The sequence below is a fragment of the Oenanthe melanoleuca genome, chromosome 5 (assembly GCF_029582105.1).
Source record: "Oenanthe melanoleuca isolate GR-GAL-2019-014 chromosome 5, OMel1.0, whole genome shotgun sequence".
NCBI lineage: Eukaryota > Metazoa > Chordata > Aves > Passeriformes > Muscicapidae > Oenanthe > Oenanthe melanoleuca.
In genome coordinates this window covers 41229190-41242422 of record NC_079339.1, presented here as the reverse complement: position 1 = coordinate 41242422, position 13233 = coordinate 41229190, and the positions used below count along the sequence as shown (strand labels likewise).

The 13233-nt window shown below is 36.4% G+C and overlaps 1 protein-coding gene across 3 annotated transcripts in view; it reads left to right on the top strand.

Moving 5' to 3' along the window:
* Nucleotides 1-13233, top strand: part of CEP128 (centrosomal protein 128) — a 100925-nt gene that overhangs the window by 68865 nt on the left and 18827 nt on the right. For all 3 annotated transcript variants that reach the window (XM_056493386.1, XM_056493387.1, XM_056493385.1), the window contains 2 exons: nucleotides 2223-2246; nucleotides 13147-13224. In XM_056493386.1, coding sequence (XP_056349361.1) covers nucleotides 2223-2246; nucleotides 13147-13224 — 102 coding nt within the window. The remainder of the gene's footprint in view (nucleotides 1-2222; nucleotides 2247-13146; nucleotides 13225-13233) is intronic.

Here is a 13233-nt window from a genome sequence, read left to right as displayed (position 1 = left end):
AAAACATACTCCTTTCAAATTGAAATGGCCTAGAAAGCAAAATCAGACTGGAATGTCTGAATTGTGAGGCTCAGGAGGCTATTAAGGAGGGTTATGTGTGTATTCTTCAGAACTCAGAAAGAAAAAAAGAAATTTTCAACAACAAATTGCTGCAAACAATACCCAATATAATATAAAAAAAATTACACATGATATGAAGAGTATCAATGAGTCAGCATTCTGTGAGTGTACTGAAAGCTGGACATTTGTGAGGGAATTGATGAAGATAAGGCTCATAAGGAATATGACGTTGTGTATTGAGTTTTGATGATAGGAGTTTGTTTGAAGATGAACCTTCTCTTCTCATATAATAAATAGAAGGTATTTTGAGGGCCAGAGGTATCAAAGAAGCTAGTGTACAAACAGTTTGATCTAGTAAGAAGCTACAAGTTGCCAGACCCAAAAGTTGCACAACACACCAATCCAGCTGTTTCCTGTTCAAAGAAAAATCTTGGCCTGGCTTTCTGGCAGCTCAAGTTCAACAAGGCTGAGAGCTTGTCTGCGCAAGCAGTTTACACAGGTGCATATCTAGTTACATCAATGTAAAAAGATCTCCTTTCATGTGAACCAACTCTGCATCTGCTTTCATGTGAAGCTTCATGGTTGACAAATTGTTCTAATGATATTTCTTCTGATTGAATGAGGAGTAATTTTAGACTGCAGGAAGTTGCATCATAGTAGTGTCTTGCATGGGTGGATGTGCCTGCCTGACTGTCATGTTCCTGGTTAATTTGCTTTATTCCTTTCCCTAACTGGTAGGTCCAGTTAAGTGTGTGAATTGTAGTGCTCTGGCTGCTGTTCCTATATTCAAATGCTTGATAGAAGTTTTTTCCCCCTTCAGATATCCATGCTTTCACAGTCAAGTAGTATATAAATTATCCATGGCAAATTTCCTAATACATTAGATGCTAGTCTTCAGAAAATTAACTGCTGATATTGTGAGAGTTTATTATATTTTTGGAATTTGGCAAGTATATAATGCACTTTATTTAACGCATGAGTCACTTTGAAAACATTCTTTATTCTATCATTGTAACCATCCTCACTCACTCTTAAACCTTTTTTTTCAAAGTAGTCCTCTTTCACTGAAAAAATTTATATCTGAATTGTTGTTCAATATAACCAGAAATTTATGAGATCTGTAAACATCATCTTTTTAACGATAATGAGTATGTGCTTTGTTGTAGAATCTTTAAAAAATATGAATGTTTGCTACTGCAATTTTATGGAGGAACAAACATCTCAGAATAAAAATTTGAGTTTTCAATATAATATTTTTTGTCATATGTTTGTTCTGATGTACAGAAATAGTCTGTATCTCAGACTTGCTTCTAAGGAAGAATAAAGACTTTAGCATATGATACACTACCTTGACTGAGAAAAAAATGAGTAATATTTGAGTGAGGTAAGAGTTCCTGTAATGTCTTAATGGTCACATACTATAAATGGATTCACCTAAGCACTTGACTACCTGTTTTGTCAAATTACTTAAAATACCATACCTAGTCAGGATATAGTACCAGAGTACACTATCTTGATTTTACTAACTTCATATTTTTCTTAAAAATACTTCACAATGGGAAAAGAATGTTAAAGTATATACAGTAAATTAGCTAATTCTGAGTTCTCAGTATTTTGTGCTGGATTAAAACTGACACAAGTTTGTTTTATTTATTTGACTAATGTCATCCTGTTATTAACAAAACATCATTCAGAACTATTTCTGGATGAAAGAATAATGATATAGAATTTACTTTTTAGTTTTCTAAGGAAGTGCGTAAATGAAAACTAAGCCTGATGCTAAGATGACAGAAATTCCAAAACATGCTAGATTTACAGTCAGAGATGATAAAAAAAGAAATCGTTCTTTGGGATATATGAGACTAAAATCAGCAATATTGAAAAACTAATGCACTAATTGAAAAAAAATGTATTGAGTAATTTTTTTCAAATCCTTTCTTACCTTGTTTCTGGGTGGTTTCTTATTTTTGGGGCAAATTTCTATTTGGGATGGTATGATGAAGACATCCAATTAAGTACAAGAGATCCTGCTCAGTGAGTTTTTTTTAAAAAACTGTACATATGAGACTACCAAAACCCCAAAATGAATCCTAATCATCATTCTTTGACTTACACTGTTTATATTCTTTGCTTTCTAATGGCATCTTGTATTTTGCTTTTAGGAACGTATTATGGCCTTAGAAATGGTAAGTTTTTAAAATTAATTTCCAAGCCAATCCCAATTACATTGCTGATAATTTGTCTAAATTATGAAAATATTATTTATATATTTTTTATTAGGGTTGCAGTTCTGGGTTTCTAACTGCCATTTTACTTTTAAGAGAAGGTGTGATAATTTTGCACTGCAGCTCTCTGCACAGATTTTTACTACAGTACTTGTGTACTCATTATATGAAACACAGTGTATTTCAGTATTGTCCTTTTTCTGTACGGTTCAGTCCTCATCCCAGCCCTAGGACGAGAAATGTTGTAGATTTTATCCATACAAAAGGTGTTATTTTTCTAACATTTTTAGCGCTTGAAGTCCATGTGATAGATCTAATTATTTCAGTGACTACTCTGTGCTTACTTGTTTCGTCTGGGAGGTGCAGGACAGAATCAGTTCATCTGCCCATATCAACACTGCAAGGAAATGAGTAAAGGAATGTAATTTTAACCACTAATTAATATAATTTAATATGATATTAAGTTGGAAGAACAAAACTTTATGCCTGTACATGCTGTGAATGCATTTTCCAGATGTCCCAAAGTAGTAAGTCCATCAGGTGGAATAGCTGGAATGAGTTTCAGCTTGTCCTACAGTTTCAGAATCAAATCTTCTTTCCTTTAATGTGGGAATGTCCCATAAGACATCACAAATTGTATGTATCAGGCCCATAGTTTCTTTTCATGAGAAATCCAGAAAATGTCATCTGAAGAAACCACTACTGAGGACAATATCAATGCTGCAAGTATAAACTGCTAAAATTTATTTGTACAGATTATTATTTCATTCTTTCTGATAGTCTCTGCATCTCTGAAAACATTATCTGATTTCAAAAAATGTATTTTTAATGTATTCAACTTGTTAAAAAAAAAATCTGTCATGAAAGGCCCTTTGGAAGTCAGAGTGCTATGCTGCAACACCTGCCTTGTGGAAGCAGGAAGCTAATGCTGACATTCAGTGTCCTGGCACTTCCCATGGTGCTGTGTGACTGTCAGGTGTTGACAGAACATTAATTCTGTTCAGGACCTTCTCTTATTCATGGTTTGCTTACATGACAACTAGTCAGGCAAGTATCCATTGCCATCCATTTCTCACAAACCATGAGTTAAACTGCCTGCTTATTCCTTGTCCTTTCTGCTTCCAGAGCTGTTTTGACACAGGCAGAGGATAGTTGCTTGCAAATATCCCAATGTCATGCAAATTCAGTCCGTATTTTCTGACAGATGTTTCTATTTTTTCTGGAGCTTTTCTCCTTTTTGTACTTCCAATGTATCCTACTTTAAAAAGGAAAATTTGTAAGTTATTGTTCAGATGGAAGAAAAGGATAACCTATTTATCATACTATCTCCCTTTCTCTGCAATCTACTTATTTCCACCTCCTGCACTTGCTAGTAAAATTGTTGTAGTGGCCATGTGATGAACTTGCCAACTTAGATAATAAAAAAAAATTGGGAAAGAAATGTGACATGAACCTTTCAGATTCCATTCAGAGCTCTGAGTGAATTAACCTTCCAGGCCTAGCTTAATCTAACTCAATGATTTTGTGAGTTGCTGCAAACAAGGAAGTCCCTTGAGCCCTGTCAGCTCCTTCTCCTCTCAGCAGTCTGTTTGAGCTGGAAGCTCCATCTCCTGTCTACAGTACCAGGCGGGTCTTCTATTTCCTTTGCCAACTCCTGTTTCCAGAGGAAAGTGCTATTATTATGAACCTCCAAGATATTACAAATGACCTGATCACTCCCTTAAGGAGCCTAAGAACAAATAGTACCCACTTAGAAGAAGCTTTTGGATATTCTGGCTCTTTTTTCAACCAGATCAGTTTTGATGTATGATTCAATGGATAGGTACACCACTTTTTGTTCTAGCAAGTTGTGCAGGTCAGGAGCAGAAGAACAAGGTTTGTTAGACAGACTCACTAGTGGATATAAAAGGAGCTGAAGAACCCAGATATTTTCTGGAATAATCCTTCAACTCTTTAGAAGTGCCAGAGGAGTAACAAGTATATAAGCAAAACTGAGGTTTTGAGTATCTAGAGATTGTGTTTTGTTTGGCTTTTTTATTTGGTTTAGTGCTGTTAATTAAAGTGAATTTAATTATTTCATAGCTATTAGCAAGTAAATATCCTAATTACTTTAGTAATCAATTATTTAGTCTAACATTTTGAAAGAATTAATATTGTTTGTCTTTAAATAAAATGAGTTAATTTATTCTTGAGTACACTTCAGTTGTTACATACAAGATCTGGCTCTGTATTATTTATAGAGAAAGGTATATGGCTTTTTGGGAAAAAAGTCTGCATTGTATTCTCAGATGAGACTACAATGAAAAGTGTATTTATTTCTCATAAAGAGGTCAGGATACATTTTGTAGGTGCACACTGCTACAATGCTGTGCTTGGGATTTTATTGGGTTTCTATAAATATGTACTGTTCTTTGTGAGCATAAGCTGCAAGTCATGTTCCTCTGCCTTACTAGTCTGACGGAGAAGACTGCAAAATTTAGTTTGAAATCAACCAAATCCTGAGGTTATTCCAGTGAATATATGCATTCCATATACTTTGATCAATAAAACAGCTTGTTGCTTTCAGTAGAGAACCCAGAATTGAGGTTACCACTTTCTTAGAATACTTGGATCAGACTTTTCTGGACACAGTTCAACTTTTTGTAATAATGTCCATAAATCTAGGTTAACTGTAGTAATGCTGTAAATATTCAGCAAAATTATTATTTAATATGAATTTTCTGTTCACAGTATGAACATTTATGCATTTTATTGTAATGCATTTTTATGTTCGAGAAAGTGAGGTTTTGAATACCAGTAAAACAAATCTCTGTCTGCATCCACTCAGCAATGTAGAAGTTATTAGATTATTCTGCTGTAGTATCAGGCTCAAATTTGCATCAGTTTTCTGGTTTATCATCCAATTTAAAAGAATTATTGGAAGGATAACAATACCAAATTCATTCTGCAGAGAGATTATATGACTGCCTGACACCATCCATTTTTATGTGCTTGTTCTCCCTCTCTCTGTCTCCCTCAGTGTGCCTTCCATCAATAAGTAGGTCTTTCTGTTAGCTCTTGATTTTCATACTTTGCTTGTATGAATGTTGAGGAAATTCTGAATCGAAGGGTTAATACTTTCTTTTCATCTTGCTTTGATTCTGTAGCATCTTGCCAAAACTACCATTACATCAAAGGCTTTCTGGTTCTCTCAGAACACAGCCATTCTTTGATCTTATAAAAATGACCAGGAGCAGTTTGAGATCCTCTGTCCTGCCTGCCTCGCCCTTTCCTTTCCTTTCATCGACAAGCCAGTGTGTCACTTCCCTTCACTGGGCTTCCCAGAGTCTTTCCTCTGCTCATTACCACCAAGTAACTTCTACTTCCTGAGGGTGCTGATAGCCCACTGTTTCTTTTCTCCTAGTGCTCAGCTTTCTCTTCCCTTCTTCCTTGATGTTGTCTTCTCACCCTATGTATTTATTGCTCTTGTATAATACCCAGATACTTGTCCATCCTCTGCCCGCTACTATTTGGTGTTTCACTTGTTCTTTCAGGTTTTTTTCTAACACAATCACCTCTAGTTTTCTTTGGAGTGAAAAAACATTTCCTATGTTCCAATGGATCCTTCTGTGTTTCAGTTTGTGTCCACTGCTTGTAACTGGGCAGCACTGAAAAGAGCCTGGCTCCCTCTTCTTTACACCTTCCCTTCAGATACTTGTGCACATTGATGAGACCTCCCATTTCTCCACATTAAACAATCCCAGCTTTCTCTCACAGGGGAGATGCTCCCGTCCCTTAAAAAAAGTTTTGGCCTTTACTGGACTGGCTCTTTTATGTCTCTTTTGTACAGGAGAACCCTGATCTGAACCTAGCACTCCAAATTTGGCTGATTAGAGAAGAGGGATCACCTCACTTGGCTTGTTGGCAGTGCTCCTAATGGAGTCCCTACATGCTCTATCTAAGCTCCTTTCAAAATTATGAAAATGTGTCCCACATGTTGCGAATATTGAACATTTTGGCCAAAGTTTAATAAACCAAAATCAGTTTTTGATTAGAGAAGGTAAAAATCTCTAAATCAGGAAAAATCCTTGTTGCAAAAGACTTAGGTTATCTAAAGTAATTTATTTCAGTTGAACTAAGAGTAGTAGTATACAGTGCTCTCAAATTTTTTTTTTTTACATAGTAGGTGTATGCATGTAAATATAATTTTAAAGAAAGATCCTGTGAGTTACAGGATTCTCATGAAAAATCAGAGAATCGTGGAATCACTGATGTTTGAAAAGACTTCTGAAACCGTTATGCTCAACCTTTGACTGAACACCACCTTGTCAACTAAACTATAGCACCAAGTGCCATGTCCAGTCATTTGTTGAATACTTCCAGGGATGGTGACTCCACTCCTCCCTGGGCAGCCTGTTCCAATGTCCATCCAGTGAAGAAATTCTTCCTAATGTCCAACTTGAACCTTCTCTGGAGCAGCTTGAGACCATGTCTTCTTGTCCTCTCACTTGCCTGAGAGAAGAGACCAACCCTCACCTGGCTACAACCTCTATTCAGTCAGTTGTGGAGAGTGATAAGGTCCCCTCTGAGTCTCCTTTTCTCCATGACAAACAACCCCAGCTCCTTCAGCTGCTGTGGAATGTGTATCTGAGTTCTTCTACAAAATGTAACTTGCGAAGACATAGATATGTGCTTGCTTTTTTTTTTTTTTCTTGGTTTGGTTTATATATCACAAAATAAGTTAAATTTTGTTTGACAGCAGACTATTGACTAGATGTTTCTAATTTCCTACTAGGCCCTTCATTTTAGATTTAAATGTTTTATATTTGATCTAGTTATAACCTAGTACTATCTAGTTATAACCTATAATCTAGTAGGAGCACAGGCATCAGTTACACCTATTGATGCCACCACAGGTTTTTTTTCTCACATTATTGTGCATCTTTTCATTAAAATAGGGAAATCCATAAAGAAAACTCCTAATTTTTTTTCTACTCAGACACTGATTTGCTGTGGGTCCTTGTTTAAATCACTTCTCTTTGTATTTTAAATTTTCTTACCTGAAAAAACTGAATGATAGTTCTTCTTTCCCATGAAAGCTGTGTTAATTGAATTTTTGCCATGCTTTCTGGAAGGCTTGATGAAATACTGTTAATATACAAACCTATAACATAAATTACATGTAAAGATTTTTAGCCTGCAATGCTTCATAATGTTAAAGATAAGCAACAAGGAAGTCCTTACATCTTTTGAGAATATGTTCCCACTAACATTGCATTGCTTTACACTCTACTTGTGTTATGTTTCTTTTAATTTCCAGGAATTATATCTGGGTGTATCTGATCAAAATCTTAGTAAACTATAAAGAATAGATTCTCAAAAGCTAATCCTATGGAACCCCAGAGAACGTGGACACTGACTGATGATTTACAGAAAGCTGGCTTGCCAAAAGACAACAGTTTTCTGCATGTTTCCAGCTGCTAGTATGCATCAAACAACTGCAAATTCATAAAATACTTTCCTAATATTTTCCCATGTAAACAATTCCCCTAGTTAGCACAGAGATGTCATGTGCTCATGAATGAGAGAAAAGACAGTCCATGTCATTGCAAACAGGAAAGGAAGCATTCATGAAGTTCCTTTAATTAAAATGTGGTCCACCCCATGCAGAAACATCTGGAATCTAAATTAAATTTTCAAGTAGTTTGACATTGGCAATGCTTTGTTAGCAAATGCCATTTGTTTTTCATTAGTGTAATTTTTGCCTAAAAAATCTTGTTCAAACTCTCATGAAACACTGTAATAACAAAAAAAAAGCCATTGAGCATTGAAATTGTAATTTGATAAAGTTACATGTGTTGCCTAGCTTTTTATAGGTAATTTGACTTCCTGACATACTGAATTCATCAAAATGGTGGTATAATTGGGGTCATGATATACATGGAGTATAAGGAAACAAAATACATTTTTTTGTTTTCTCTGAAAGTTCCTTCTCTACATATGATGAACTGTTCACAGAATGCCCCAGCTATCATGAGCTTGCCTGGCATATAAAAGTCAGCAGAGCACTTCAGGTCTCTTAAGCAGGACCACCTCCTCAAAAGAGAAATGTATGATTTATCCATGGAGAGCTGGAGATTGAAGCTGATAGTGCATGGTTTTACACATCTTAACAGGGAAAGCAAAGGATACTTTTAAACATGCTGGGTGCATCCTATTCTTGCTATTTCGGTACTCAGTACCCTAAGGTCATTTAAAATTAAAGTTACTTTAGGTCACCTCTAACATTGTGTCTTTCATTTGAATTGTAGCTACCTGCTGACATGCATTGCAGTCAGTTAAAATGACGTTGCATTTAATCTTTTTATAGTTATTTTTTTGGGGATTAGCTCACTGGTACTGAAATCAACTCTCATTTTTAAAAAAATATCTGTGCAATACAGATAGCCATTTGTTTTTATGTACTTCAGAAAATAAAAGAGTACTCTACTTGAAAATCAATGAAGTTTGGTTTCTGGTTTATGTTTGTGTTTTCAGTATATCAACTATAAAGGCAAACTTAGGAGTACTATATACAAACCTGCTTTGATTTATTTGCATTTAGCATTGCAGCTTTGAGACTAAAAATAAAATGTGTCTGATTTTGATTTAGATCTGTCTCTTGAGACAGTGTGAAACCGTCTATTACCAAGAGCACATCAGTATAGGAGGATTAACTGTTCACATGCAGTTTAAACATCAAAGTGTTTGTATGAAGTCATGGAAATAAGTAATTTGTTTTATAATTCTCTGTGAAAACACAGAACTCCTCTTTTAAAAGTAAATAGTCTTTATTTTAAAAACAGAAAGATTAGTAGCACTCAGTCTATTGAAGAGAAGTGCTGTTAAGTAAAATGCCATTAATGCTGCCTCAATCTGTACAATGGGCATTTTTTCCTCTTATCAGTACCATCGGTGCACTGGGTCAGTACCTGTTGTTGCTTTTTATACATGAGCAGACAGATGTGATTGCTGTTCTTTAGGATTATTTGTATGCATTATGGCGTACAGCTTTCTGATTTCTGGGAAAAAATTTAGCAGTACTTAATTGCCCTCTATATCAGGTGCTTCTAACATCCTTTTTCACATTTTATCTGTGTGGCTAAATCTATCTTTTTAATAGAATAGAGTATAGTCATGAATGATACAAGTATGGCATTTGAACCATCTTGAAGAGGTTGCTGTTATTTTCATTGATTACCAGACCAGATCTGTGGGCTAGCTGAAAGCTCTTTCATCATCTTTCCCTGACGTTCTTCAATGCATTCTTTCATTGCCACCTTCCTTATTGAACCTCCCTAACAACAAACTTGGCTTTTTTTCTGCTTTTATTTGCACATCAGTACCATGCTTTTCATTTTTTTTATGGAAAAGTAACACATTTCTATCCCTGAAAATGTTAGTGTGTGAGTTATCCTACTCAAGTCCCTCAGACTGCTAAGAAGTCCATGAGAATTTTAGAATATAAAAAGAACCATTCTGGTAAAGACCAAAAGTCAATCTCACCCAGTTATAAACATCACAACAATGGCCAAAGTAAAATGCTTAGGAAAGACTGAACAGGACTGACATGTATTTTGTTTCCCATTCATTTGTTCTGATTCCAGCTGTTCAAAGCTCAAAGGCTTCCAGACTTAGATGTAGTTTCTGCGAATTTTGAACCATTCTATGGTCTTTCTCATTCATGAGCTTGTCCAGTTTTCTGCTTAAAGCCATATAAAATTTTCTATCTTTATGTGACTTCTGATTTTATGCAAATTGGTCATTAGTGCCCTCAGGCATCTCTCTTCCTGGCTGAAGAGTCCTGTTCTTTAGAGTATTGTGTTTATAATTTCTCACTTGGAAACAGCACTCCATGGCTTTGAAAATTCTTGTTCCACTTCTCTGACCTTTCCCTATTTCCCTTTTGAAATAAAGATCCACATCTGCACTCAACAGTCAAGATGCAATTGGATTTATGATCTGGGACAGTTATGTTCTCTGGCTTTTTTGTCCTTTTCTGATTATATTGAGTGTTGGTTTTGCTTTTCTGATTGATACTGACCACTGCATTAGCAGATTCTTGGTAATATGTATCACTACCACATGATCTGCTTCCTGAGCAGCAATGGTTACCTTAGAACCTATAATTTTGAATGCAAAGTTAGATTTAAACTTTAGGAGTCTAAAACACCTTTCAGAAATCCAAGTAGCTTATACCATTTGTTATTCACGATTCTCAACAAAACCAAAAAACCAAAGATTGAGTGCGTATCTAAACAAAAGGCTGGTCTTCTGTGTTCAAGATTTTATTTAATAATGTAACCAATAAGGACTAGCAGAGAAACAGCTAATTTCTTTTTCCTCTACAAAAAGAGCATGAAATAAAGGGGATATATTTAGAAGACATTTTGAAGAACAGATGATTAACATCTTCCTTAAATCCATTCACAGTCAGTGTTTACATGAGGTCTTGGCATTTAAATTAGAGAAGGAATTGAAAAATGGGATGGCTTAAGGCATGGGCTTACACCTAGGGCATGAGTTCCTTTTTTTGATGAGAACAGATCACAGGTCATCTGTATTAAAACAAGGTGGGTAAATGGAAAGAGAAATATATCTATATGCATAATATTTTTGCATACCTATGATTGCAGGAACAGAAGAATGACTCCCATATCCTCTACCTAATTTAGTTTATTGGTACTGAATATTGACTACAAATTCGGTCCAAGGTAGCTGCAAATGAATCCCATTGTTGATGAAATTTGATTTTTATTTGTTATGAATATTTCTTAAAACCTTATAAATATTTGGAACTAACAACAAGGCAGACAACATTGTTTTTAAACAGATGGTGTGTCTTTATTTAGGTTACTTTGTTCACTTCTGGTTCTCCACTCCTCACCCCTAGTCTCCATCTTTTTGAAGTTGATGCCACTTGTGCAGAGAGGCTCCCATTGATTTTTCTTCTGCTGTTGTGACTGAAAATTTTAGTCTCTTCAGGTCTCAAGTCTAGGATAGAAATGGAATGTTTTTCATGGTGGTCAGATTGAGATTTTCCAGAACTAGTAATGGAGCTTTTGTAGTTAAGGGCAAATTATCTTGGTTTGCCCAGGCTTTACAATGTAATATTTAATTTCAGGATTGATGGATTTTATTTGTTTTAAGATTTTGCTCTAAAGTACCAGGGCAGTAATATGGTTAATGAAGCCCATTATTGGCAGATTAAATACCAGACTAGCAGAACCTTTTCCAGAGAAGTGTGATTTTTAGAACTGTGGAGGAAATACTAACTGTTGTTCACAAAGTACAAACAGTTCTGGTTTTACTTGCTCTTCTGCAAATAATAGAAGGTCAGCCTTTGAGAAGCTGCAGAGGCATCTGGCCCGTGGGACGTGACTGTTCTTTGTGCATGATCAACCAACTTCATCTGCATACAAAACCAAAACCATGATATTTATTTTCTTCAGTTCTTTGCAGTTTGCAATAGACTACATTTTTTGCTTGATGGGTGTGAATGTGAAATCTTATTGTTGAGTCCAACCCTAACTCTCCCTAGAGTGGTAATTCATTTTTCAGTAGTACATACCATATGCCTAATCTGAAAATAGGAAATTTTATTGTTCTATATTTATCTAAGTGCTCACTACATATATTTTTATTAAAAAAATAAAAAAAATAGAATCACAGAATTGTGCTGAGTTGGAAGGGACCCACAAGGATGACCGAGTCTTACTGCTGTCCCTGCACAGCACCATCCCTAAGAGTCACACCATGTACCCAAGAGCCCCTTGGTCAGTCATCCATGTTGAACACAGAGGCAAAGAATGCATTAAATGCCATTGTCTTGTCTCTGTCCCTGTTTGTGAAGTGACCATTCTCATCCTGTAAGGGGATGAGGGTTTTTTTGCACTGCCTATTGCCATTAATAAATTTTTTAAAACTCGTTTTATTGTCGTCCACATTTCTGACCAGCTTCAGCTCCAGAACAGCTTTGATCCCATGAATTTTGTCCCTACAGTGACAAGCAGCATCTCTGTATTCTTCCCATATCAGTAATGTCTCTTAGTTTAGTCCCTGGAGACGACAGACTTTCTTTTGAGCTGCATATCAGGCCATCCATTTGCTTTAGAAAGGTGTTTCCTATTACAACTACCCTTCATTTTTATGTTAACAGAGGTCTTTGTGCAGAATACAGGTGGTGGGTGGTGTTTTAGGAGGCCTCACTATCCCTTCACCCACCTCATCAGTCTGGTCTTCTTGTTCCAGAGCCTCACATGTGTTGTGGAAGGTGCCAGTCCTGCCTGTTGAATTCCTCCTAGTACATGCTGTGACCTGCTTCCAGCCTCATCTTTAACAGACCCTTGGCTAACAGTCCTTTGACTAATTACCCTGCAGGGTTGTGAGGCCATCTGCTTCTCCACTATAATGGAGGTTCATGACTCCTGAGAGTCTTGAGACTGTGAGACTCCAAAAATAATGAGTCTCTCTTTTGCTTGATGGTCAAACACTGTGTAGCCTGTTCACTTCCTCCTGTAGCTCCTTCACCTGGTGACCAGCTCCTGAAGCACAGCTCACCTTGTGCAAAAGAGCAGTCAGCCCCAGCCTCGTGAAGAGGCATCAGGCACTCCTGGCAGCCTCTGACCTGCAGAGCTCCATCTCCCATCAGCAGGTCTAGCTGGCTGGAGCCTCTGACATGGCTGCTGCAGTGAGTCCCACAGCTACGTGTGATTGAGCTTAGTGCAAGTCAACACTCTGACTGGGGAAGCTTGAACAAGTATGCTGATAAGACTGAGGTATTTAATGTGTGAGATGGCTGAAAGAATGGATTATTTTTAATGTTTTGTGTTCTGTTCTTTAGAGTACCCGAGTAGCTTTAAACCACCTGGAGTCTGTGCCTGAGAAACTGAGCCTGTTAGAAGATTGCAAAGATACTGAAGTGAGAAAG